The sequence below is a fragment of the Diadema setosum genome, chromosome 4, assembly GCF_964275005.1.
Source record: "Diadema setosum chromosome 4, eeDiaSeto1, whole genome shotgun sequence".
Lineage (NCBI taxonomy): Eukaryota > Metazoa > Echinodermata > Echinoidea > Diadematoida > Diadematidae > Diadema > Diadema setosum.
In genome coordinates, this window is record NC_092688.1 from 12,711,957 (window position 1) to 12,738,301 (window position 26,345).

General features: G+C 38.7%; 1 protein-coding gene across 1 annotated transcript; it reads right to left on the reverse strand.

The window, feature by feature from the left end:
* Window positions 1–470: 470 nt before the first annotated feature.
* On the reverse strand, window positions 471–19,620 carry LOC140227623 (NADPH oxidoreductase A-like). The gene is made up of 12 exons (XM_072308040.1): window positions 19,488–19,620; window positions 10,406–10,568; window positions 9,578–9,705; window positions 8,095–8,239; window positions 7,282–7,498; window positions 6,468–6,687; window positions 5,635–5,771; window positions 4,845–5,003; window positions 3,793–4,027; window positions 3,048–3,131; window positions 2,251–2,372; window positions 471–644 (listed from the first exon to the last, which is right to left on the reverse strand). Exons 1-12 carry the CDS (start codon window positions 19,618–19,620, stop codon window positions 471–473), a joined length of 1,917 nt encoding a protein of 638 aa, XP_072164141.1.
* Window positions 19,621–26,345: the final 6,725 nt, after the last annotated feature.

Consider the following 26,345-nt stretch of genomic DNA (forward strand, 5'->3'; position numbering starts at 1 on the left):
CAATTTTCTTTTTTGTTATATCCAAGTTTCATTATAAACAAACAAGAAAGCATATGAAATAATTTTCAGACTTTAATTTTTACTTTATTTTTGTGAAATTTTTATTAAAACTGCATTTGTTATAATGGGAATGCACTGTACCTGACACTTTCATGAGTATTTCAGGAATTGAAGGAATAACAAGTGACATCTGATACTGTATACACCAAATATTTCGCGAGGTTTTTATTTTCGTGAATTCCGCGAGTCAGGTGCTATTTGCGAAATTAAAGACACGTGAAAATATTGACTCTGATCCCGATGTGAATGTGACATATGCGTGTACACTTCTCCGTTCAGTGCAGGACTCCACGATCGCGAATTTAACCACTCGCGAAATCGTCGGGAATTCCGGATTCCCGAAAGTTTAGACTCGCGAAATATATGGCGTTGGTATACAGTAAAGCAATTTGATAATGAGATCCACATCCCTAAGTCACCCAGACATCTTTCTGGTATCTGTGTTCCTCCTCAAGGCACTGGATGTATTTCATGGCCTCCCTCTCTGTCATTTGTCCCCGGGTCTGGATTAGAGTCGCGAGAGCACGGTGGACATCCGGAGCCATGCTTCTGGCATCCCCACACACGTATACGTGGGCCCCGCCCTGTGAAGGATTCAATGTTGTAGAAGAAAATCATTCACATGATATAATATCTGTAAACAAATACAGTGGGTAGACAGTTACAGAAAAAAAAAAGAGAAAATGAACAAAGTTTAAAGGGATGATCAGTATTGGTGGAGATGAGAATTGGGCATTTAACTTTTTGCGAGATACCAAGAAAACTCTAAAAAAAAATAGTACAAAGCATACCATTTTAAGAGGGATTCAAAGTTTATTTGATGAAAATCAGGTTTGGTATGACTGAAACCTCCAAAAACTAAGTAAAACAAAGCGATCATAATAAAATGTGCGTCCCACACTTTATTAGAATTGCTCTGTTTTGGATACCTCAGCCATTTCAAAACCAATTTTCATCAAATAAACGTTGAATTCTAATTCCTCATGGAATTACATGCTCTTTCATATTTCATAAGACTGGTTTCTCATTATCTCACTAAAAAATGTTAGAAACCTGAAATTAGGTCTCAACCAAAACTATATGATCCCTTTAACACTTGCAGTAAGATTATTACTAGGTATTAACCTGTTGAGGACGGGCTAATTTTGCTACAGCACGCATTTCCCATAGACACCTGCCCAAGTATACTCGGGACTAGTCTTCAACAGGTTAATGAAAGTATGACTGTTAGAATTAGATTACTAGTAACTCGTTGATGAAGTAGACAGAAGGACATAAACAATGAAGCAATGGGTCTTTGAGGTCACTGAAGTTTTAGAAAATAGAAATTGTGCTTTTACTTCTCATTTCAAAACAAACATGTTCAGAGCATGACTTTGCCACAAGAACTGCAATTATGCATTCTAATATTTAAGCCCCAAGTGCATTATAAGCACATGTGGATAAAAATTGGAATGCAGTTATGCCTACTGATTTTCTTTTTTGAGCACACATACACACACAAAATGATAAATACAACCTACACAACTAGTATATTAGTCATTGACCATGAATATGTTTCCAAACATGTACTACACTATGACTTATTTGACCAACAAATAATTACTTGACATTCATACCATGTTCGTCTTGCTGTCAGTTGCCAAATGGAAGAGAGGGTTGATTTATTACATCCTTTTATGTACATAAACCATGTAATTTCAAGTAAAAACAGCATAACTTTCATAAACTGGACTCGAAAGTTGTGTCAATCATTTTCTCTCTTTAGGATTGTCATATTGAATTCTAAAATCAAGTCATCATTGATTCCATGTGAGACAGCAAGTTGACATTTCTGAAATGGAACATATGCACTCAATCACTTGTTCTTTTCAAATATATTTATTCCTAAAAAAAAAGAAGTGTTCCTGTGATTTCTCCCCTTTCTATTTTCTTTTTCCTCATGGCAGGAATATACATGCAGGCTAACTACCGCACATCAAAACTGAAAACTTCAAAATTGCATTTGATTTTGTGTGGTGGTCCTCCACTCCAACGATTCCTTACTGTTACTCATAAATGTGATTTATGAGTAACAATTTTGGGGAAGCATACCAAGTTTTTATCTCATTTTTATTTAGAGGAAGGAAACAGAAATATCTTCTCTTGGTTTATAATCAACAAAACAAAATGAAAGACTCCTGTGCAGACCTCTAACATCTCCCATATCATGTGACCATCTTGACCGATGAGATGCTGGACATACTCCTTCTGTTCCTGGTCCCGTGAGAAGGCTGTCCGCAGCACTAACTGACCACTGTCCACTAGCGTTTCTGGAAGGGGCAAGCAAGAAAGGCAGTAGATATATTACATTGCTGCTTTCACAGAAACTGGAAATCTTGTGGTAACCTACATAACCTTATTATGAAAGATTAGGGTCTCTCAGGCGTGCTGTGCAGAAATATCAATGAAAATGTATTCTATTTTCCATCAAAAGCAGCAACTGTGTAAAAAATAAGGTCAAGAGAAACTGCTAATTTCTTTTCATTAGTTTTTTTTTTTTTTTTTTTTTTGTCACCAAATTCTGGCAGTATGTAGACAAAAAAAAAAAAAAAAAAAAAAAAACTTTTCTTGGTATGATGAACTTCGAAAGTTCGAGTTGTCAATGTATACCACTCATTTGTGTTAGGGGAGGCAGTACTTTTGTTTAAGTTTTTGATTTCACAACTATCAGTTGACTCTGCACTCTCCAAATTTTGCAGAATATCAACAAAAAATACTGTGAAATATACCCCATAATTCAATAGAGTTGACTCCTTCCAAACAGTAATCAAGTTTATTTTTAAAAAAAAATGTCTATAATGAATGTCAACTGAATTAGTTTATCATGCCTTCGCTTTGAAATTAAAATTATAAGAAATAAACAATTAGGACTTACACCCTGGCAGGAAAGGGCAGCTCTAAACAAATAACATAAAATAAAACCAACAAAAGTCTTGCACACTTACCTAACTCATTTCTGTATAAAAAGTCCTGTTCTTTGTGTCTGCATCCAAAGTATAGGAGATTTTTCCCACTTGCATTTGTGGCAACTGTTTGATAAACGAGAAAAAATTTACTGTAGTTGAATTTAAGTACTACACAGAAATGTTGGTCGTAATGATCACTAGTAAAAATACATCATATTGTTCAACGTAATCATGTATGGTGAACTGGAGCCTAACTATCACAGCAAATATGTTTCTTTGCCCCAATGGCAGTCTCGCTGTAAAGGAGAGAAAGAAACTTGCAGCAAGTTACAGCTACAAGCTCTGACAAACTGACTTTTACATCCACAGTTTTTGTTTTGTTTTGTTTTTAATATCCTGCATGCATTTATGTAATTATGCAATTTCATGCTTCAATTTACTGAAGTATGTGCCATCATCATTGCAAGCTTTCAGCTGTAGTGAAATAGATGAAGAGACCAGAGCAGTATCAGAGACCAAGAATAGCAAACAAATACAGAATATGATCCTGAGAAAGAATACATTTTATATATCATAAACAGTCTACAAGGAGATATGTAGAAAATATAAAATTCATGAAATGTTGCTTGTATCTGTGAGACGACTACAAAATTCCAAACAAAAAGCTTGTGTGCATCTACCCACAGAAAACAAGGTTTTAAACTTTAAAGTTTCATCTGTTGTTAGGTGAGATAATCATCCTTGCAGAGCTTGGAGCAAAGGAATGTTTCCCTATTAATTATACCTCTCTCCTGGATGAAGGCTCTGAAGGGTGCTATCCCAGTTCCTGGTCCTACCATGATGATGTCCCTGGATGGGTCCTTGGGGAGTCTGAAGTCTGGGTTGGGACTGAGGAAGACGGGGCAGACGTCCCCAACCCGCAGTCTGTCCTGGAGGAATGTGGTTGTCACGCCAACACGCGCTCGTCCTCTGCTGGAGTATCGCACCACAGCCGCTGTGACACAGACATTGCTGGGATCCTTGGAGGAGATGGACAAGAGATAGAATCATCAAGTGGGACAAATACTGTATACGCCGTTATTTTCGCGTACAGATATTTTCATGAATGACAAGGTCATAGACATTTTCGCGAGATGTTTTCGCGAATCGACGCCGACGCTTATGTTAGTGCTCTATTAACAAAGCGCATGGAGACCATTTCGCGTGTTGTTTAATTCGCGATCTCAATGCAATTCGCGAAAATTAAACCCTCGCGAAAATAACAGCGTATACAGTAAGATTTGCTCCCAGTCTCTACACCCAAGTACACCCAAGTACACCAAGTATACCAAGTATCAAGTGACATTCTGGACATATTCATGCTACCTGAACAATCCTTGTCCATCACAAAGACTGTCATCAGTGGACAAATAAAAAATGTGTGACTGTCATTGCAACCATAGTATGATCATTACCACATCATGGGCAGCAAACAAGCTTTGTACTGAGATAGCAAAGTAGGAGCCCATTAAAAGAAATCTTGCTGTGATAATGATTTGAGATTTTCGACTATAAGAAAGTGCATTTCCTCATTGGCAAGCCATGTATAGAATATGATGGGCTGGAATACATAAGGGCAATTTGCTATCTCAAAAAGCCTATATTTGCAAATGTATGTAAAAGATCTCCTTTTCTGAAGTAAATGTGATGGATTCATTCACATATTCTTAGGGCAAAGACTACATGGTTGATTAGTCGCTCAAAATTTCTTCCCTGAGGACATCGAGTAAATACATAATTAAATAGACACTTGTGGCAAATTTTTCCAGATCCCTCTGAAGTAGTTTGGACACTCACCACAACAGGGGAGGAGGAGATTGAGTAGTATCGTGGCTGAAGGGGGCGTAAGTTACGTAACAAATCCCCTGTCGCCATTTTAACGGGGAAATCCTCCAGGACATCTGCGAGCTCCACTCCTTCCAAATAATCCATGAGCTTCTTGTTGCTCCTGGATGTCTGAAAATATATGTAAAGAAAGCTGCCTTAATGATGTCACAGCTATTTTAACCCGTTTGATTTTGCTACAACACGCATTTCCCATAGACACCTGCCCGAGTATACTCGGGACTCGTCCTCAATGGGTTAATATGTTACACTCATGCATTATGCTCACACCAGGTAGGATATGCCTTTGGACTAAATGTTCATGATCTTTGAAAGTAGCAAAATTCTAATGATATTTTTAAACTGCACACATCAAACATTTGATAAAGCATAAGATCAGCTGAAAATGTTTGATAACAAATAAAAAATTTGCATTTGCATGTTGTGAAGGTATGATTCTCTCTTTCACTTTAGTATGTCAATTAATTCAAATTAAACTGTTTTGCAATGACGTAAAGAAAAAATATGGAGCTGACACTTAATTCAATATTACTACAATGAAGCATAAATGGCTAAACTGCAATACTGATCGATATGACAAACATCCCGTCATGCAGATATTTCATGCTAATATATTTTACAGTAAAATCAACTTCCACACAGTTAACAGCACCATTTGATATGGTGATCTTTGCTCTAAAGCAAAGTCTGTGTTTTTGAAATCACCCCTATCATTATCTCCTTATAAATCCAAACTACTTACACCATCCTTTAGAAGAACTTGTAGCCTTGTTTTCACTTCATCAACAGAAAACTTCAAAAGAGTTTCCAACAAAGACACTCTAATGTTCTTCAGATCATAGTATTTTAGCAGACACTGCCGAAGTGAAATCTCATTTTCTGACAAAAATAATGAGAGACAGACATAAAGACAGAGATAAAAAAATTACATTATCAAGCTATTAGAGAATAACATGGGAGAGCTTATATCAGAGCATTTTAATTCTGACATGGATAAGTATGAACTCCTTGCAAATGGTTACACAAGGCAGTTAAAGAACAAAACTGATGCTTGAACAGCATTTATCAGCCATGCAACAAGAAATTATAGCTATATGGAAAGGGGCTCACAAAGATGATTTTAGTGCAAAATCAGTGTTTCCACATGAGTGTGACATACACAGGACAGGACAATTCCATGTGCTACGAATCGTTAGATATTTTATCGAACTTTGAAATGGAAATTTTATGACTGAAAGATTTTTTAAAAATTAATTAACTGATTTTCTACTGATCACCCAATCAATCAACCTATCTATCTATCTATCTATCTATCTATCTATCTATCTACAAGATCTTGTAGGAAATGAAATGACTGATAGTAAGAATTCCAGAGTAAATATGCTTGAATGAAGTGTGATAATTATTTACATGTAATGTATTCATAATACCGCTTACTTCTATGCTTATGCAAGCAAACTACTGCCTTTCTTGAGCTTGTCTTGTTTTCAGTGATAAAAAGTACTTCATGATCTACTTTAGATTTAAATGAACTCAACAGATGAAATGGCTAATGGGTCATTACTAAAGACTAACCAGGGTGTGGGTGGTAAGCTGAGGCTGGAACAGTACAGATACTGTCACCATTTAGCCCACTCACACTTAGGACCATGTCGACGTCTTCTGGCCGATTGGTGGGATAGATGCCTACTGCATCTCCCGATGTGTAGCAGAGACTGCTGCCCTCTATGTTGAACTCGCAGTGAATGGTCTCCTTATCCCCCATCTCACTGCACTCAGTCAGTTGCTTTTTAACCTACATACACAAGTTCAACAAGCACACACACAAACAGTAGCAAGGTCAAAAAGTCCTCAACTGTGTTTTTTTTTCTTTTTTAAGAAATATCTTATCAGGCACTACAAATTCTATTTGTATGTTATAAAATATTCTTATCATATGATACACCTTATATCATAAAAACATGTCCATCACCACTTACTACTTTCTTGTTCAAATATCCTTATTGTAACATGGTGTGATGTATCTTTTCATAGGAAATCAGTTTTGTAATATTCAAATCAATTTTTAGGTTTTGATCTTTACATTATAATGATTTTCAAAGAATTGAGACTACCACTGGCCAAATTGATTTTTGTTTTTTGATTTTTGCTTTTTTAGTCTATGTGTGGGTAAGTCACTCATCTGTGTTATAGACTTTTTGTGATGCATTTTTTTTTTACAAGAAATGGAAGATGAAAAAAATACAATCAATTTGCACTCATGGTAAATTGTACATACATTCTAAGTACCAACCATTATTAGGCCTATAGATTATTTTGACAAAATAATATGCAATATACAATCCATCACATTTTAAACACTACATGCATTCTACATCTGATATAATACCTTCAAAGTTGCCATAAATGGCTTCAGCCTGCTGAATCCATCTTCTGTTGTACAATGAGTTATCAAGGGTGACAGGTAATCTAGCCTTTCTTCAAGACTGAAGTCGTCTGATGTGATGGCACTTGAGACTGCATTCATCCAGGAATTGATGACTGTCCAATCCTCAGCATCTACCTCCATCTTGCTCACAAGAGGGCGTGCTCCTCGTTTCAAGAACCTGGATACATTGGTTTTGGGCAAATATTTTAACCCGTTCGATACTAAATTCTGAAATCCCCATAGATTTAATACACAGGCCACCAGGTTCCCATATGGAACAGATCAACAAAAACATCTACAGATCACATTGCAATGATTTAAAATTCCGAACTGAATATCTGAATTTCATTTCTCAATGCCTCATCAGTGGTTTGCACATTTTTGAAGTGTTAGGGTTTCACATTTTTAAAAAAAGGTGCAAATGATTATCTATCTTTTCTATTTTTCCTACCATCATCAAACTACATGAGATTTAAACAATAAATGTTTAATGTACCAGTATCAGCATTATTCGGTTCAAACAGCTCTGTCAGAATTGCCCTCCAGAAACAATTATTTGTGTTTCATTGCTGTTATAAAAAAAAAAAAAAAAAGACAAGCCTTGAGAATTCAGTTGTAAAATAATGTTAATGGGGCTTTTTTAGAACAAAACTATGGAAAGAAATGCAACATTGATACAAAAGATATTAAATAAGTTCAGTCAACATGCTTATCATCTAAAGCAGGGGCTAGGAGGAAATATTTTTTTCTCGACGTATGCCATTTCTCACACACCTGTCACAGACAGTGCGCCCCGCCCTACAGAAATGTGGGTAATTGGAGTCCCCGAGAGCAAGAACCGAAAATCTCAGGTGTGCCAGACTGTCTGGACACGACATGAAGGAGGAATACCAAGCCACAGCAGAGCTAGGTGGAACACCTAGGAAAATATAGAATACAGAATAGAAATGTACTATGAAGAAAAAAAAAAGAGGTATAAAGGGGCAACATATCAAGAAGCTGGCAGACATGTTATAGGCAGGGAAAGAAAAGAAAGAGATGAAAGAGGGCTTTGGGCATTTAAGAATTAGAGAAAAATCAGCTTAGGAGAGAAAGGAATTCTTCTCAATGACTATTCCACAAGCGCTGTAACGAAACATGAAACAATAATAAGACTGCAGAGAAGTGTGTGATGAACATTTATATTTAATACAATCCTTACCTGACAAAGGAGTAACAAAGAAACCGAAAACAAACATTGAAACTGGCACTTGTATTGTGATAAGGAGCACTGACCAAAAAAGAAAACAATGGAATGATACCAGCAGCAGAACCTTGAAATTTGAGATGTAATTATATATATCTAGATGGTAAAGTAATGTTCATGCTTTCTATAATCTGTGATATAATTATTTCCACAAACTTGATTTGTATTTCCCTGAAAGTGTGGAAGATAAATGAATGCTACTTGTAACAGCTATCACTACCATCAAGCATAGATGGATGGCTATTTAAAATGCCTGTAAGTACGGTATGTGACATCAGGTGGCTTACTAACATCAAAACAGTGATCGTTTTCAACAAATTAATGTCAGTTGTTTGTGATGATTGACAAGTCATGGAAGAGAAAAGTTAGGGTTATATATAAAATGCAGATTATGTTCCCTGCTTATATGCAGATTGATCCAAGTGTATGAATAATAACAGGTATACTGTAAATGCAGGAATTTTTGCGGTACATTAATTTTCCCGTATTTCGCACGTACTAATTTTGGCTAGCGCAAATACTGAATCCCGCAAAAATATCTACACAATTTTCTCTGCACATATTGAATGGGTTATCATTTGCACAGCACAAATTCAAGAACCAGGAAATATGCTTTTGAGCCGCTCATTGCAAAAAAAAACAATCGTGTGAAAACATCAATGTTTACAGTATCTACAGACAGAACCCACAAATATGTTTTATAGCCGCTCTGGATGAAAAATGAATCATGCAAAAATATGGACATTCATAGTATAGATAGAAAGATAGATAGAGAGCCACAATTGAGACAAAAAGAAGCAAACCAAAATGGGGAGTCATGGAAAAGGGAAGAGAGGTGGATAGAAAGTTGATTGTAACCCTGCTCTGGGGGGCATTTCACAAAGTGTTCTGTCTGACAAATTTACTCTCAGCCAATCAGATGCAATGATTTGGTAGCTTACAACAGTTTGTCAGAGAAAATATCTGACAAAACGCTTCATGAAATGCCCCCCCCCCCCCCCAATCCCCTACCATCTCCACTGGTAGAGATGATCACCAGTACCAGCTGCTCTTCATCCAGTCTGAGGTACTGGTGGTGGGCAGCGTTGAGGAGACGGGGTTGAAGGTCTGGGTATTGATCTTCTCTGACCTGTTCCAGCCTGGTATAGATGAACAACAGGCACATATAGATGGATGAACAGGGAATTAAGAAAGTATGTTTGAATCAGGGATGCCAACCTTGTAAACAGCGTTGTGATATTCTAAGGGTTGAAAAGGTGTTGTAGTTTTGGTGGAAATGGGATTTTACCTTTCCTGAAATAAACATTTATAGTAAAACAATTTGTGAAAACAAAAATGTATTTCCATGCAGTATTTTTTACATAAAACCAGTAAAAAATACTTTAAAAAAATGACAGTTGGCATTTCTGTACATAATTGAACAAAGAAGAAAAAATGTCTGTTCATGTATGGTAATATAAAATAAAAAATTCTGTCCAGTTATTTTTCTAAAGAGTTCTATAATCATGTTCTTGTGTATAATCCATCAGCAATGCCATAGCTCTCTCCCTAGCCCCCATAACTCAGTTGTTTAAGTCAAATATACAGTAAAACATTTTAATCCAAAAAGTAAATAAAAAAAAGGAAATATCAATTGCCTTTTCTTTGAAGGGGCAACCACTTCTGGAAATTCATGATCCTTCAGTTTCTTTTTTTAGCTACAAGCAACAAAAAAAAAAAAAAAAAAAAAAACTATAAAAAAAATAACTAAATAAAATAAAACAAACAAAGGAAGTGAATTAAAAGCATACTTGGAAGGTGCATGCCTTATGGTAGACTCTATCATTCTCTTTCTATTACATGTGTACTTGCCTGTCAAACAGAGTTCTGGCGACCTCTTCACTAAATCCATACTCAGTGCCATAGAGAATGAGGAGCTGTCTGCCCGGATCGTTGTATAGGGGGGAGTATCTGTCACTGGGTGAGGCTTCTACTTGATCGTCATTATTGCTACAAGGTGATCCTGCAAAGAGGTTTGTCAGCAGAATATAGAATATATATATATATATATATATAGATGGATATAGATAGATATGAATTACATGTACATATGTGATTAATGTCTATGAATGTGTGTTGTGTGTATATGTATATACATACATATATACATATATACCGGTATATTTTCTCATTTTCTCTTTCTCTCTCATTATCTCTCTATATAATATATACATGTATACATGTATATATATATATATATATATATATATATATATATATATATACATATATATGGGATGGTTACATAACATATATAAATCATATATCAATACGTCCAAGTAGGTTATGACAAGAACATCGATTACATAAATTGCCCCTAACCAGAAAAACAAACACACATACAGTATTTAAAATCTGCTTGCAATATTTGCAATCCTATCCATTTTAAGTAGGTCCTATGTATGTCTTTTCAGAAGTGAAAGCTTTTACAACACTATATCTGTAAGGCTTGCAAAAGGTAAGAATAGAGGAAAATTTATACGAGCAAGGAGGTTGTAAACATTTCTTTTTACCCGTTGAGGATGAGTCTCCAGAATACTCAGGCAGGTGTCTATGTGAAATGCATGTTATAGTAAAATCAGTCCATTGTCAACAGGTTTAAGAATGTCCCTGAATGTACCATAGCAGGATACATACTAATGATTTTGAGCTGAGCAAGATCCTAGCATACCACATCACTGTCAAAGCACTTAAAAAAAAAATATGTCCATACACAAAAGACATACCCCAAATAGCTGGCGTCTACTGGGTTCAAAGTACATCGCGACATGATGCTGCTTGTGAATGGTGGTTGTCACAAATGTACACTCAAGTAGTTATGTACATGTATCAAGGCTGTATGCATGGTTGTTTAATGTGTATGTACACAGGGTGACCAGATTAATGGAGAACATTCTATATGATATAGATATAGTACATACAGGCTGACCAGATCAGTGGAGAATTTTCTACATGGTATACAATGTAGCTACAGTACATGTATGCATGTGACAGGAAATACATTATAGCTCACTCAATCTAGAATGATTTAACCCATTCCAGAAAATTCTAGGAAGTGCTGGCTGAGTGAGGCACTGCCCTTGTAACCCAATGTGATTGGTAGTTAATTTTGGCAATGATGTTATGCACATATTAGGCAGTGAGTCATCCAGGATTCCTGGAATTTGGACTTGCTAAGTATGTTCAGGTATGTGGCCCCAGGTTGGAGAAAATTACAGAATGTACTAGAAAGGGGTGAATGGATAGTATATAAGCTGGAGAAATTCTGAGGTAGGCAGAGTACCCAACACCTCTGCTCTGAGAGTTACGTCACTTCTGGCTCTGAAGCGACTTGTTATAGTCAGTCCTGTGTTACCTGCTGACCTGCTATACAAACTGTGTTTGTGGAGATAAGGCCTGGGGGACATTTTGCCTGCAGAGAATTAATTTGCCTACATTGGAGAGACACTCCATATTTTAGTGTCAACGAACATTATTACGGCAAAGCTGTGACGGGCTGGATTCCTTGCTGGACATTATAAAGTGAATCATTATTCAACGCCGCAACTGGACGTGGTCGTCATAGCGTTTGGATTCTACACGTTTTGCTGTGGACATCTATCGTGGACTATACCCTGGATTTATAACGCGGACTATTGTAACCTGCGCCTCTGGATTTACGTCGGAGGAATCATTCATCGGTGCATCACGGATCATTCATTTGTGCATCAAGCATCGTATTTGGACACTACCAGGAAACTGTAAGGATTTCATGATTTAGTGAGTAAGTGATTCCATTACTGACTTATATTTGTTTCTATTGATCATTATTGTACTGATGTGAAAACCGATTACGAGTCTGTACCCACAATATCACTGTTAATAAACCGCCTGAACATCAGTTGATTGTTTCTTTTGTGCGATCATTCTCAGAGTGATTTTGGTCGTAACAAAATTGGGGGCTTGTGTCCGAGAAGTGAATTTAAAGCCAAAACTTAGAATTTGGAACGTTCCGGAATCCAGAGTATTGGTACAGAAAAAAATACCAGTTGAGTTGATTGTTCAATTGTACATTGTGTGTAGTACATTGTGACAATGTCAATCAGTACAATGGATGTTCAAGCATTTGTTCAGAGGACAGATTTGTCCCTCAAAGATTTGCAAAGGTTACGCAAATGTGATTTGACTGCCATTGCACAGCATTTAAATGTTGATGTTCCACAAGGTGCAAGAAAGGCAGAGATTCTTGACTTAGTAGCTGGTCACATGGAGCTCAAAGAAGAAATTGACTCTCCAGATCAAGCTCAAATGTCTGATCAAACACGGCTTGAGCTTGCTAAAATGGAAATGGAAATGAAGAAAGAGAAGATGAGATTAGAAAGAGAGAGGGAAAGAGAACAAAGAGAAATGGAAATGAAGGAAAGGGACAAACAAAGAGAAATTGAAATGAAGAAACTTGAAATTGAAGAGAAGAAAATGGAGCAACAAGTGAAATTGCGTGAGATGGAATTGACTCATGCACAGACTGTTGGAAATCGTGAAAGGGCTCCCCCTGAATTTGATTTGGCCAAGAACATTCGATTGGTGCCAAAGTTTGAGGAAAACAGAGTTGATGCATATTTTGTGTCATTTGAGAAGGTTGCTGACAGTTTGAACTGGCCACAGGAATTTTGGCCCATGCTCCTTCAAAGTGTGTTTGTCGGCAAAGCAGCCGATGTGTACTCATCTCTCTCAAAAGAGCAATCACGTGACTATGCTACAGTCAAGAAGGCAGTGTTGAATGCATATGAGTTGGTGCCAGAGGCGTACAGACATAAGTTCAGAAATTCGTATCGCAAACCAGGCCAGACACATGTTGAGTTTGCTCGTGAAAAAGAAATGATGTTTGATAGGTGGTACAGATCCCTCAAAGTGGATCAGGACTTTGATAACCTACGTGAGGTTGTTCTCTTAGAAGAATTCAAAAAGAGTGTTGCTTTCAGTGTGAGGTCGCATTTGGATGATCACAAAGTGACAAGTTTGCATAAAGCAGCCTTGATGGCTGACGAGTATGAGCTGACCCACAGAAATGACAACAGACCACCTTTCAGGAATTTCTCTGGAAATAAGAGAGACAAAACTCAGTCGAGCAATCCAAAGAATGCTGGTCCTGAAAAAGGCACGAGTTCTGAATCTTCATCGGCACCAAAGCCTCAATCTGACAAAGGGTCCAGTACAAGTGCAAATGTCATCAAATGTTTTCACTGTAACAAGACAGGGCATGTAAAGTCACAGTGTTGGAAGTTGCAAAACAAAACAAAGAAGGACATGGGATTTGTCATGTCAAAAAGTGTCCTACCCGAAAATAGTGTCCCGTTCAGTGAAACACAGGCCATTGAAAGTCGATCTCCCAAATTCAAAGATAGGACTAAGCAGGTGGATGAGAGCTATCGTAGCTTTTTGTTTGATGGTGAGGTGACCCCATGTACTTCTGGTGAGGCAGGTAAACCAGTAGTCATCCTGCGGGATACGGGGGCCTCTCAGTCGTTGATGGTGGATGGTGGTATGACTTTTCCACCAGATAGTGCAGTGAATGCAAAAGTCTTGATTCAGACTGTTGATGGCAGTTATATGTCAGTACCACTGTACAGAGTGGATTTGAAGTGTGACCTAGTTTCTGGTCCTGTCACTGTTGGAGTTGTTCCTGAGTTGCCCATGGCAGGCATTGACTTTTTGTTGGGGAATGACTTGGCTGGGGACAAGGTGGTTGCGTCTCCAGTTGTTTCGGATAAACCAGTGGTGGTTGCTGAAACTGAGCAGTTGCAGGAGGAGTTTCCTGGGATTTTTCCAGATTGTGTCGTGACTAGGTCTCAGGCTCGTAGAGCTGTTCAAGATGATGCGGATTCTGTTGATGTGGAGGAGAATTCCGGTGTTTGGTTGGCAGAAACATTTTTCAAGGATTTGAATGATGGGGTTGCTGTATTAGGCTCCGAGGCTAACAGTGATGGGCTGTTTAGCAAGTCTTCCTTGGTTGAAGCACAGCAGGCAGACTCTGAGTTAAAAGGCTTGTCTCAGACGGCGTGTTCTGAGGCCGAGGCTGAAAAGGTCCCTGAGTGCTATTATGTCAAAGATGGCATTTTGATGAGGAAGTGGAGACCTCCCCATAGGCCAGCTGATGAGGATTGGACGGTGGTCCGTCAAGTTGTTGTCCCTCCTTGTTACCGCGGTGAGATCTTGAGGATTGCTCACGAGTTACCTGTCGGCGGCCATTTAGGCGTCAGAAAGACAAAGGATCGGATCATGAGGCATTTCTATTGGCCAGGGTTGAATGTGGATGTGGCTGAGTTTTGCAAGACTTGTCACACATGTCAGGTGGCTGGTAAGCCACAGCATTCAGTGAAGCCGGCGCCATTGATTCCGATACCTGCGTTTGAAGAACCATTCAGTCGGGTTCTAGTCGACTGTGTTGGACCTTTGCCTAGGACTAGGTCGGGTCATAAGTACCTCTTGACAATCATGGATATGTCTACACGGTTTCCAGAGGCTATCCCATTGAGAAATATCACTGCCAAGACTGTGGTAGATGCTCTAGTGCAGTTTTTCACTAGGTATGGGTTGCCCAAGGAAGTGCAGTCTGACCAAGGGTCAAATTTCATGTCAGGCATATTTCAAGAGGTGATGTATCGTTTGGGTGTGAAGCAGCTGAAGTCGTCAGCTTATCATCCCCAATCCCAAGGTGCGTTGGAGCGCTACCACCAGACCCTAAAGACAATGATTAGGGCATTTTGTGAGGAGTATCCCGAGGATTGGGATAAGAGCATCCCTTTCCTGCTGTTCGCAACGAGGGACTCCCCAAATGAGTCGACGGGTTTCAGCCCATTTGAGTTGGTGTACGGTCATGAAGTTAGGGGCCCATTGAAGCTCATCAAAGAGAAATTCATGACTGAGGATGATGAGGTCCACCTACTTGACTATGTGTCAAAGTTTCGTGAAAGGCTTTCAAAGGCTTGTGAGGTAGCTAGGGAACACTTGAAAGTGTCACAAGACTCTATGAAGAGAAAGGCAGACAAAAATGCCAAAGCCCGAACCTTCAAACCAGGTGACAAAGTTCTTGTACTGCTGCCCATACAAGGTGAACCACTGAAAGCCAAGTTCAGTGGCCCATACTGTGTCAAAAAGAAACTCAATGATGTGAACTATGTGATCAGTACGCCAGACAGACGAAAAGATCAGAGGGTGTGTCATGTAAACATGCTGAAAGAGTACTATGAGAGAAAGGCTAGTCAGCCTGTAGGTGTAGCTCAGGTGGTAGAAGAGGAAGTAGATGAAGAGGGAGGAGCTCAAGATGAGAATGGAAGTGCGCCCTCTAGTGCCAGGTTGTCTAACTCAGAGATGTTAGGGAAAGTAGATGAGGCACTGGACTACCTTCCTGAAAATCAGAGGAAAGATGTGACTAGTCTGTTACATGAGTACAAAGAAGTGTGTAAAGACAAACCAGGTTGCACCCCTCTGGCTGTACATGATGTTGATGTAGGAGATGCTGACCCTATCAAGCAAAACCCTTACCGGTTAAACCCGAGCAAACTGCAAAAAGTAAGGGAAGAGGTTCAATACATGCTAGACAATGACATAATAGAACCGAGTAAAAGCAGTTGGAGCTCCCCAATCGTCATGGTGCCCAAACCGGATGGGTCTCAAAGATTCTGTATAGACTACAGAAAGGTGAATGCCGTGACGAAAACAGACTCTTTCCCCATTCCTAGACTAGAAGACTGCATTGACAGGGTTGGAAATTCTGCATATGTCAGTAAAATAGACCTTCTAAAGGGATACTGGCAAGTGCCCTTGACCGACAAAGCCAGAGAGATTTCTGCCTTTGCCACACCAGATGGCTTGTTCCAATGCAAAGTAATGCCATTCGGCATGAAAAATGCTCCGGCCACCTTCCAACGGCTAACAAACCAAATCATTGCCGGACTTGACAACTGTGTAGTATACATTGATGACATCCTAGTGTATAGTGACACGTGGGAAGAGCACATTACACACTTGCGGCAACTTTTTGAGCGACTCAAGGAGGCCGGATTGGTGATTAATCTGGCAAAGAGTGAATTTGCAAAGGCCAAAGTGGTGTATCTCGGGCATGTAGTCGGTCAGGGACAGGTATTGCCAAGAGAAGCCAAGGTAGAAGCTATACTAGGCTTTCCCATCCCCCAATCCAAGAAGGAGTTGCTCAGATTCCTGGGCATGGCTGGTTTCTACAGGAAATTTGTGCCAAATTTCAGCACTGTAGTCACCCCCCTAACAAACCTGCTGAAGAGTAAGGCAAAGTACACCTGGACTGATGAGTGTCAAAGGGCCTTCGAGAAACTAAAAGCAGTCCTTGCTAATGAGCCTGTTCTGGCAGCTCCGGACTTCCAAAAGCCATTCAAAGTGGCAATCGATGCTAGTGATGTAGGGGTGGGAGCGGTTTTGCTCCAAGAAGATGAACAAGGCACTGAACGACCGGTTAGCTACTTTTCCAAAAAGTTGAACGCATACCAAAAGAAATACTCAACTATCGAGAAGGAGGCTCTCAGTCTCATCCTTGCCCTCCAGCAATATGAAGTGTACTTGACAAATAGCAAAGGGGAGATCACGGTCTATACTGACCACAACCCCTTGGTCTTTTTAGACCGGTTCAAAATGAAGAACAATAGACTGTTCAGATGGAGCATGATGACGCAGCCATATGCTCTCAAAATCAAACATGTGGCAGGCAAAAATAATGTAATTGCTGACGCTTTGTCAAGAGTGTAACATGAAGAGAGTATCAAAGGTGAAAAGTCTTCACCGCATATCACTAGTGTACATTGTATGTGTTTAGCAGATCCATTAATGTATGCAAAACAGTTTGACATGATTGTATAAGCTCCGAGAATCCAAGCAATATCAATGTAACTGGTATCCATGAAAAGAGAACATGGAATCAATGCAGCTTTTCAAAAGGCATGTGATAGTATGTGATTATGGTTGTTTGAGTTGGATTTTACCTCACATTCGTTGTAAATAACAATAAGAAATTGTGAAGGTAAAAGAAACCCTTGCTACGGCAAGGCTTTCTTTTTCCATGGGGGATGGTGTCACAAATGTACACTCAAGTAGTTATGTACATGTATCAAGGCTGTATGCATGGTTGTTTAATGTGTATGTACACAGGGTGACCAGATTAATGGAGAACATTCTATATGATATAGATATAGTACATACAGGCTGACCAGATCAGTGGAGAATTTTCTACATGGTATACAATGTAGCTACAGTACATGTATGCATGTGACAGGAAATACATTATAGCTCACTCAATCTAGAATGATTTAACCCATTCCAGAAAATTCTAGGAAGTGCTGGCTGAGTGAGGCACTGCCCTTGTAACCCAATGTGATTGGTAGTTAATTTTGGCAATGATGTTATGCACATATTAGGCAGTGAGTCATCCAGGATTCCTGGAATTTGGACTTGCTAAGTATGTTCAGGTATGTGGCCCCAGGTTGGAGAAAATTACAGAATGTACTAGAAAGGGGTGAATGGATAGTATATAAGCTGGAGAAATTCTGAGGTAGGCAGAGTACCCAACACCTCTGCTCTGAGAGTTACGTCACTTCTGGCTCTGAAGCGACTTGTTATAGTCAGTCCTGTGTTACCTGCTGACCTGCTATACAAACTGTGTTTGTGGAGATAAGGCCTGGGGGACATTTTGCCTGCAGAGAATTAATTTGCCTACATTGGAGAGACACTCCATATTTTAGTGTCAACGAACATTATTACGGCAAAGCTGTGACGGGCTGGATTCCTTGCTGGACATTATAAAGTGAATCATTATTCAACGCCGCAACTGGACGTGGTCGTCATAGCGTTTGGATTCTACACGTTTTGCTGTGGACATCTATCGTGGACTATACCCTGGATTTATAACGCGGACTATTGTAACCTGCGCCTCTGGATTTACGTCGGAGGAATCATTCATCGGTGCATCACGGATCATTCATTTGTGCATCAAGCATCGTATTTGGACACTACCAGGAAACTGTAAGGATTTCATGATTTAGTGAGTAAGTGATTCCATTACTGACTTATATTTGTTTCTATTGATCATTATTGTACTGATGTGAAAACCGATTACGAGTCTGTACCCACAATATCACTGTTAATAAACCGCCTGAACATCAGTTGATTGTTTCTTTTGTGCGATCATTCTCAGAGTGATTTTGGTCGTAACATGGTGTGGTGATAGATAAGAAGTTACACTGTGGATATGCACTGCTGATTCTATTGACCTGGTTCCACATGCATAATGTACACATTCAACAGTTATTTGTCTGGGTTGAAACAGAATGAAACATTACTTCTCATTGATATGAGCAAATGAAGACAATAATGCATCGGGAGATTTTTCTAAGAATACTGTCATAAATTACTTTCTCCTTGTGAAAGTTCTGGGAAACAAAGACAGGTTCTTTGGTGCTGTAGGTAGCAAGCAGTCAGACTTAATCTGCATCAATATCATTCTTGTGGGCTGACCTGTCTAGAGGTTTAATTTATATCATAATTATTTTGTTTTCATGAATAAACAGAAAATGCCAGGGTAGGTGTTACATCATCATAACTTAGCATGATCAATGCATCGTCTTTGCAATCTAAAATGCGAGCTTCTGACCGAAATTACCACTCGTTCCATTCCAGTTTCCGACTAAAAACTGCATGAAATGTTCCCCGTTCTAAGGTTTTTGAACCCTAGCCTAGGCTAGAGTTCAGGGCAGCACTTCACCAACCGGCCCTAGCAGCCGGCGACACGGGTACGCGGGCGCGAGTTTAGCCGGCAACTCTGTAGGCCGTTCAGAGAAACTGCCCCACTGAAACAATGAACATACCACTCGTTTCTCACCTGAATCGGTGTCATCAATAAAGCTGCTGAAGTTGTAGACAGAAGTGCCATGTTTCTTGCTTGGTTTCAGTATGTTGCTGGCGTAAATCCAAAGAAAGACGGACAAAATAACGATAACAGCTGCCACAAACATTGTGCGGCCTACCTATGCAGCGACTTGGACCTCAGTCAGGACGTCTGCTACAGTGTACCAAGGACGCAGCCCCAGGGAGGCTCAAGGCGGAGGAAGCTGCACGGCACGCACTGCATCTAAAAATTTCAGTTCGACTGACGATGCTGGCACGCGTGTGGGACTTTGATCCATAGGAGAGAGGGAGGGGAAGATGGAGGTGGAGGGAGGGGGAAAGATGGAGGTGGAGGGAGGGTCGAAGAGATGGGTACACGATCGTTTTGAGGTGTCAAACTGTGCCCCTCTTCAGTGGCGGATCGGGGGGGGGGGGGCCCACTGGGAGCTTTAATTTTTGTTTGTTTGTTTGCTTTTTGTGTTTGTTTTATTTATTTTTAGTTGGCACTTGATTAAACCCAAAAGTGGCACCAGAAATATATTTTGTGCCCCCCCCCCCATCCCTTTGCAAAATTCCTGGATCTGCCCCTGCTCTTAGCTGCATCTATACTCCATGAAATCTACTGTACATTTTGAGGTTACCAACATAAGTCCCCCCCCCCCCCCCCCCCGCTACATTCCCTGTCATTGAACCTGGCTGATTGATAAATAATAGCTGACCCATATAATTTTGTGTCCTATATTTATATTGTAAAATAAAACATTTTAAAACAAAACTTTTGTGAGAAAATGGGACATCTACTTGACAGAATTATAGTGCTACCTTCCATTGTCATAATTTTGCTTCATTCAAATGCACTGCAGTTGCCAAAAAAAAAGAAAAATGAAACAAATGCAGAAGGCTGTAAATGTTACAAAAGAATGTAAGTAAATGAGAGAAAGTTCATTTCAATGGATAAACTGATAAAGACCTTGCAGCATAATGCATGGGTTTTTCATTCATGTCATACATACCTCTGCAAGACATTGTCGGTAACAATGACAGTCGCACTGTTGTGGACAATGCATTATATGCATAAACTTACTACATGAAGTTTTATGCAACTAACACACATTTTTCATTCTGTTTTTCTCTGCCTTCATCTATGGCTTCTGTCATATTTCTTAAAGGACAAGTTCATCTTCATAGACATGTGGATTGAGTGAATGCAGCAATATTAGTAGAACACATCATTGAGAGTTTGAGGAAAATCGGACAATCCATTTAAAAGTTATGAATTTTTAAAGTTTCTGCTTAGTCACTGCTGGATGAGAAGACTACTACAGCTTGTGATGTCATATGTGTACAACGATATAAAGAAAATATAAAGAAAATTCAACATATTTTCACTTTACTCGCATAATACGAGAATGCTTGACTTCCCTCTTTCAGAAGGCAGGGGGAATGATATTACCCTTAAGATACATCAGTGACAAGTCGAGGAAATGTGCACTTTTTTTCATAAAGTAACATTTTGTGAAATTCTGCATTCACCCAATCCACATGTCTATGAAGGTGAACTTGTCCTTTAAATTGCAGAAATGACACAGTTCTTCTACATCATCCTTCATCCTTGTTTCTTCGCAAAGAAAGTTTTAGAGACCACATATTTCTACATTTTTTTTCTCATTTATATATCTATTTGGCAACCACAGGAAAATTACAAAACAGCTATCACATAAAATGGCTTCTGAACTTAAATTTCAAAGTGAGCAATTGGAGAAACCATTCTTTGGAAATAGTTTACTGTTGTACAACCTGCTTGAGAAGTTTGGAACATTCTCTTTGGTTAGGATAGCTTCAACATCTGTGCAGTAATTGTGTGGAAATGAATTACCTGCCTTTAATTCCATGAATACATCAAAATATACATATGCTCTTCCAGTCTTTCTACATTCAAAACAAATTTGTATGAAAACACGAATCCAGCAGTTATGTTTTACATTATTAGCATTTTGTAAAGGTATTGTTTACCTTTGGGATGAGTGATTTAAAAAAAAAAAATCAAGATATGACATTTAATGCATATGTCTAGGTCTGTTGTACCACAAAATATCCTGTCATATAAAATTTTAGTGATAAAGCCTGAAATATAAGGAGATATCTGTATTTTTCTCAACAAACCATAAGTGTTGACTGTTTAATCCGGAAACATTTTTATTATAACTATTGTTCACATTTTGTATATTTAACAATACATGTACTTAAAATTGAGTTTACCAATTCAAATTCTTACAGTGGTTGTTTCTATCCCTCACTCACATTTCAGAACTACTTCAAAGGGATCGTATAGTTTTGGTTGAGACCTAATTTCAGGTTTTTAACATTTTTTGGTGAGACAATGAGAAACCTCTAATGAAATATGAAAGAGCATGTAACTCTATGAGGAATTCAACGCTTATTTGATGAAAATTGGATTTTGAAATGGCTGAGATATCCAAAACAGAGTGATTCTAATGAAGTGTGGGACCCACACTTTATTACGATCGCTTTGTTTTACTTTGTTTTTGGATGTTTCAGTCATTCCAAACCCGATTTTCATCAAATAAACTTTGAATTCTTCTTAAAATGGTATGTTCTGTACTATATCAAGTGTTTTCTCGGTATCTTGCAAAATGTTTAAAGCCCAATTCTCATCTCTACCAATACTGTACCATCCCTTTAACCCGTTGAGGACGAGTCCCGAGTATACTCGGGCAGGCGTCTACGGGTTAAAACACCAATGCTGGGTTCTTGCTTCATCTGCAAATGGTAAGTTATGCCTTAATGTTACGCTAATAAATTGGACAACTTCTGTTAATATCATTTCTCATAATAGATAAGAGTTCACATTATGTTTGTGCCTGTATGTGTGTCTGCCTGTCAGTTGGTTTTGCTCCTGTATATTTGATTGGAATATAAGGACAATATAAGAGAAAATGATTATAATTTAGCCCTGCAAGAAATTTACTGACTTACAAAATATATCTCTGCATTATGCGGCACTTGTAAAAGCTGACTTAACCCATTAGATACTGCAGAGTAAAAAAGTGTCAGCAAAAAAGCACCACACCACAAATACATACAATCACAGAATCATTACAGGAGGACTGCTCAAAGCTATTTTTGTGAAGTACTGTACATTTATTGTGAATCTGAAGCTACAACAATGGTTACTTGTGTGTTTTCTTCTTTTTTTTCATCTTCATTTCTTTGTATCTAATGTCCTTAATCTTAGTTTACAATCAGTGATGCTGCTTCCGCAATACGTCCTAAACATGCTGTTACATAAAATTCCCACTTGGATCATACAATATAAATTCTGTGTAACAAAAGATGAAAACAACATACGGATTTCACAGTGTGCACCAGTATGCCGAAAACCATACACAAGCCACGTGAGATTGATATATCGTCAGCTTTACAAGACACTCATATATATTTCGCTGCATAATCTATTTGTCATGGAAAAGGTTTCACATACCTGGCACAGACATATACTCATATATATTCTTTGTTAAAGCAAGTAAATATATCTAAAATAATAAAAATCTTGCAATATAATTTCACAGAAAAAATCCAATATTCAATCCAGAAAACAAAACAAAAAAAAATGTTCCTTATCTCTTGCAATGTAACTCTCTCCCCTCTTAGAAAAATCATACTCTGTGCCCCTTCTTAAGATAAGAACACATTTTAATTCAGCATTTACAGTTTGCTTCCCATTATCAAAAGAAATTCATTCTTCAAATCAGACTGTTCTTCATTGACTCAGGCATGCCAAATATTTTTCATTTCCTTTTCAAAGGCATGCTAAAAATATTTACATATATGACACAAACATCGCACATGACTACAAAGAATGTGATACCAATTGCAATCAATAAAATATGTTTCCTTTTGATCTTTAATAAATCAAATAGGTTGGTTCTCAATTTGCTTAACCTCCAAACCTCACAAAATATGTGCTCCTAAATGGAATCATCCTATACAAGTTCAACATCTTGACTACTACAACTTGCTTCCATCAGCTGTCAATACAGTCCCTTTTAAGTTTTGTAGCTAGATTTTTTTACCAAATTACACTCACAAATAATATTCCAGTCGGCAAATGCATCCTATGGATAGACACTCGAGTGGTACAGAAAACTGTTTATCCGCAGACAACAAATACGGAGAATCTTGTGTACTTGTGTGAAACTCTGTTTTCACATGTGTGTATTGTCTACCTAATCACTCTGCACGAACAGACATGTTTTCATTTTTGCTTCTTGATAATAATAATATAGATATATATGCAGGGATCTGTCTTTTCTTTTTCAATTTAGTTATCAATATTTGGAAAAAGAAAAAAAAAATCTTGCTGTTTTGTATCTGCATAGACAGCAGGTATCATGAGCTCCACCCTCTATCATATGTGTTGGTTCAGAGGAAATATCTCTATTGATTGTCTGAAAACATTGTATCTCATTGTTGGCAGTCTTCACAGGGCATAAAAGCAAACAATGGGTCAAAGGTCACAAGCAGGCAGGCATCCCGCTGCCCACCAGTCCAACACACCTCAACATGCAGTGCTTGGCCTTCACACGAAATATAAGTGGACAACTGTACTGTTGGCAAGTGGTAAAATCTCTACTCAGAGTCACTTCATTCAAAAAGACAGGATTTGTGACTACTTTGCTGTTGTTGCTGTTGTTGTAGCGATCATATTTATAACCCATGGTAAAATCTCTACTCAGTCACTTCATTCAAAAGGACAGGATTTGTGATGACTTTGCTGCTGTTGTTGTCGTTGTTGTAGTGATCATATTTATAAGCCATCATCGCTATCTTGCAAGAATAAAGCATGAACCAAAGGTGATAGGTTGCTATGGCTGGAGTTCTCAGCTCTACAAGAGAAACAGCTGCACTTGTGTTGCTCCCTCATAACCAGGTAACCTTCTACAAATGTTTGCTGTACACAATATACATAACTGCTTGTTTTACTTATTATTGAGTTGGAATGATTATGCTTATTTCATGCAAGAAATTATTGTCATTTACAAAGAAAAAAATTGTGACAATTACAAAAAAAAATAATATACAAACAGATACACTGACTTTCAGTCATCGATTTTGCTACATGCAATATTCAAGAGCAGAGTGAATATGGCACATCCATTAGGGGGGTATCTCACTGAGCAGCAAACATTTGCGAACGTAGCGAATTAGAGATTCACCAACTTTTCTAACGAATGTTTGCGAAAAATCAGGGTTCGTTTCTGCCATTAGCGACAGTTAGTGATGTTTAGCGACAATTAGCAACACTTGAGCGAATGTTTGCGAAATTGTTTGCAAAACACCAGTGGCGACTATTAGCAACTGTTAGCAAATGTTAGCAACAGTTTTGCAAATTGCCAATCCCTTGCAACAATTCGCGAATGTTTTGGGACCTGGAAAAGTACCAGGTGATTATGTATAATCAGATCCATAAACGAACGTACTACCTTCCACTGCATGCAGATTTTTTGTGACCACTGTTCAAGATGGATTTCCAGAATATGGAAATTAATTTCTGCCAAGAAGAGGCTCAACATGCTGCTATCCTTGAAGAGCTGCTTTGCCGGGCTGCTGCTACAGCTATTGTGCAGCATAAGAGAAAGAAAGAAAGATGAAGAAAACCAAGAAAGGAAGAAAAAAAGAAAGACTGTTTGGGTCAGAGAGTGGCTGTTGCAGAGGACACACTTTTGTCAATATGAAAAGGCCGTCTTCGAATTTCTCCTTGACAAACTGCTGCACCACCTCCCTTGGCAGTTGTGTCCTTGAACTCTTCTAAATAGGAGTTGTAGAACATGGGGTATTCCTCAAAAAAAAAAAGGGCAGCCAAAAGTTCTTTGTCCTCTGATGTCCAAAGTATAGGTAACACAGGACTTCTTCTTCTTTTTCTTCTGTTCTCTCTCCCTATCATCAGAGGGTGATGAGACAGAAGACTCCTCATCCTCTTCAACCTCAGTGGGTTCATCAGCAGCACCAGGGGGGTCAGCAGCAACCTCCTGGACTGGAGGGAGTTCTTCGTAACCGGGTCCAGGGCATGGACTTGCCCCGTCCCCCAAAGGGCCTTAGCTTTCCGTTTTACACCTTGCTTCTTCGGCATTACGAACTAAAGCTATAGGACAAATTTCTCTCAATGGGTCAATTTTATAAAGGAACCATATGGTTACTTGTTCGCTGGCAGTGGCCAATCAAAAAAAAAAAATGTTATCGACACCGTATTACGACCGTTTGCAAATTCTAACAAGTGTTTTGCGAATGTTTGCAACTGTTAGCAAAAATACAAATCGCAAAGAAATTTCAAACATGTTCAAAATTTCTTTGCGACAAGAAAAACTGCTTGCGACAATAAAAACCATTTGCAAACTTTCTTGCAACTGTTAACAAACCTTTTGTAACCCTTTACAAACCCTGGCGAAATCCCAAATTTGCTAAGTTCGCAAACGTTCCCCATTCAGTGAGATACCCCCTTTAATGCTCACCTGGTGGATCTAAAGGTACAGCCCATTCATAAAAGCTCTTATAATTTCCATAATCTATTTGATGTTCAAATTTTGTCGGTGCAAACCATAACATGAACTGTCCCAAGCGCTACTTGGCACTTGGCATTTCAGCTTTTAAACACCCCATATCAGGTTTGACAACAAGTAGTTTTCCAGTTCAATGATGCATCATTTAAGAACAGGTCATAATGACATAAGCAGTTAAAAATTTGCAGTGAATGCTCTGGCGTAACCACCATTCCAACTCGGTAACATGTCACCCTGGCAAGTCGTCTCTACAGCTGGGATTAGCCCATTTCAGG

Excerpts from the sequence above, each read along its gene's own strand:
- LOC140227623 (XM_072308040.1), bottom strand. The coding sequence starts at position 19,620 with ATGTTTGTGGCAGCTGTTATCGTTATTTTGTCCGTCTTTCTTTGGATT. Across the intron at positions 10,569-19,487 it reads TATTGATGACACCGATTCAG|GATCACCTTGTAGCAATAAT; the intron begins GTGAGAAACGAG and ends ACCTCTTTGCAG. Across the intron at positions 6,688-7,281 it reads CATTTATGGCAACTTTGAAG|GTTAAAAAGCAACTGACTGA; the intron begins GTATTATATCAG and ends TTGTGTATGTAG.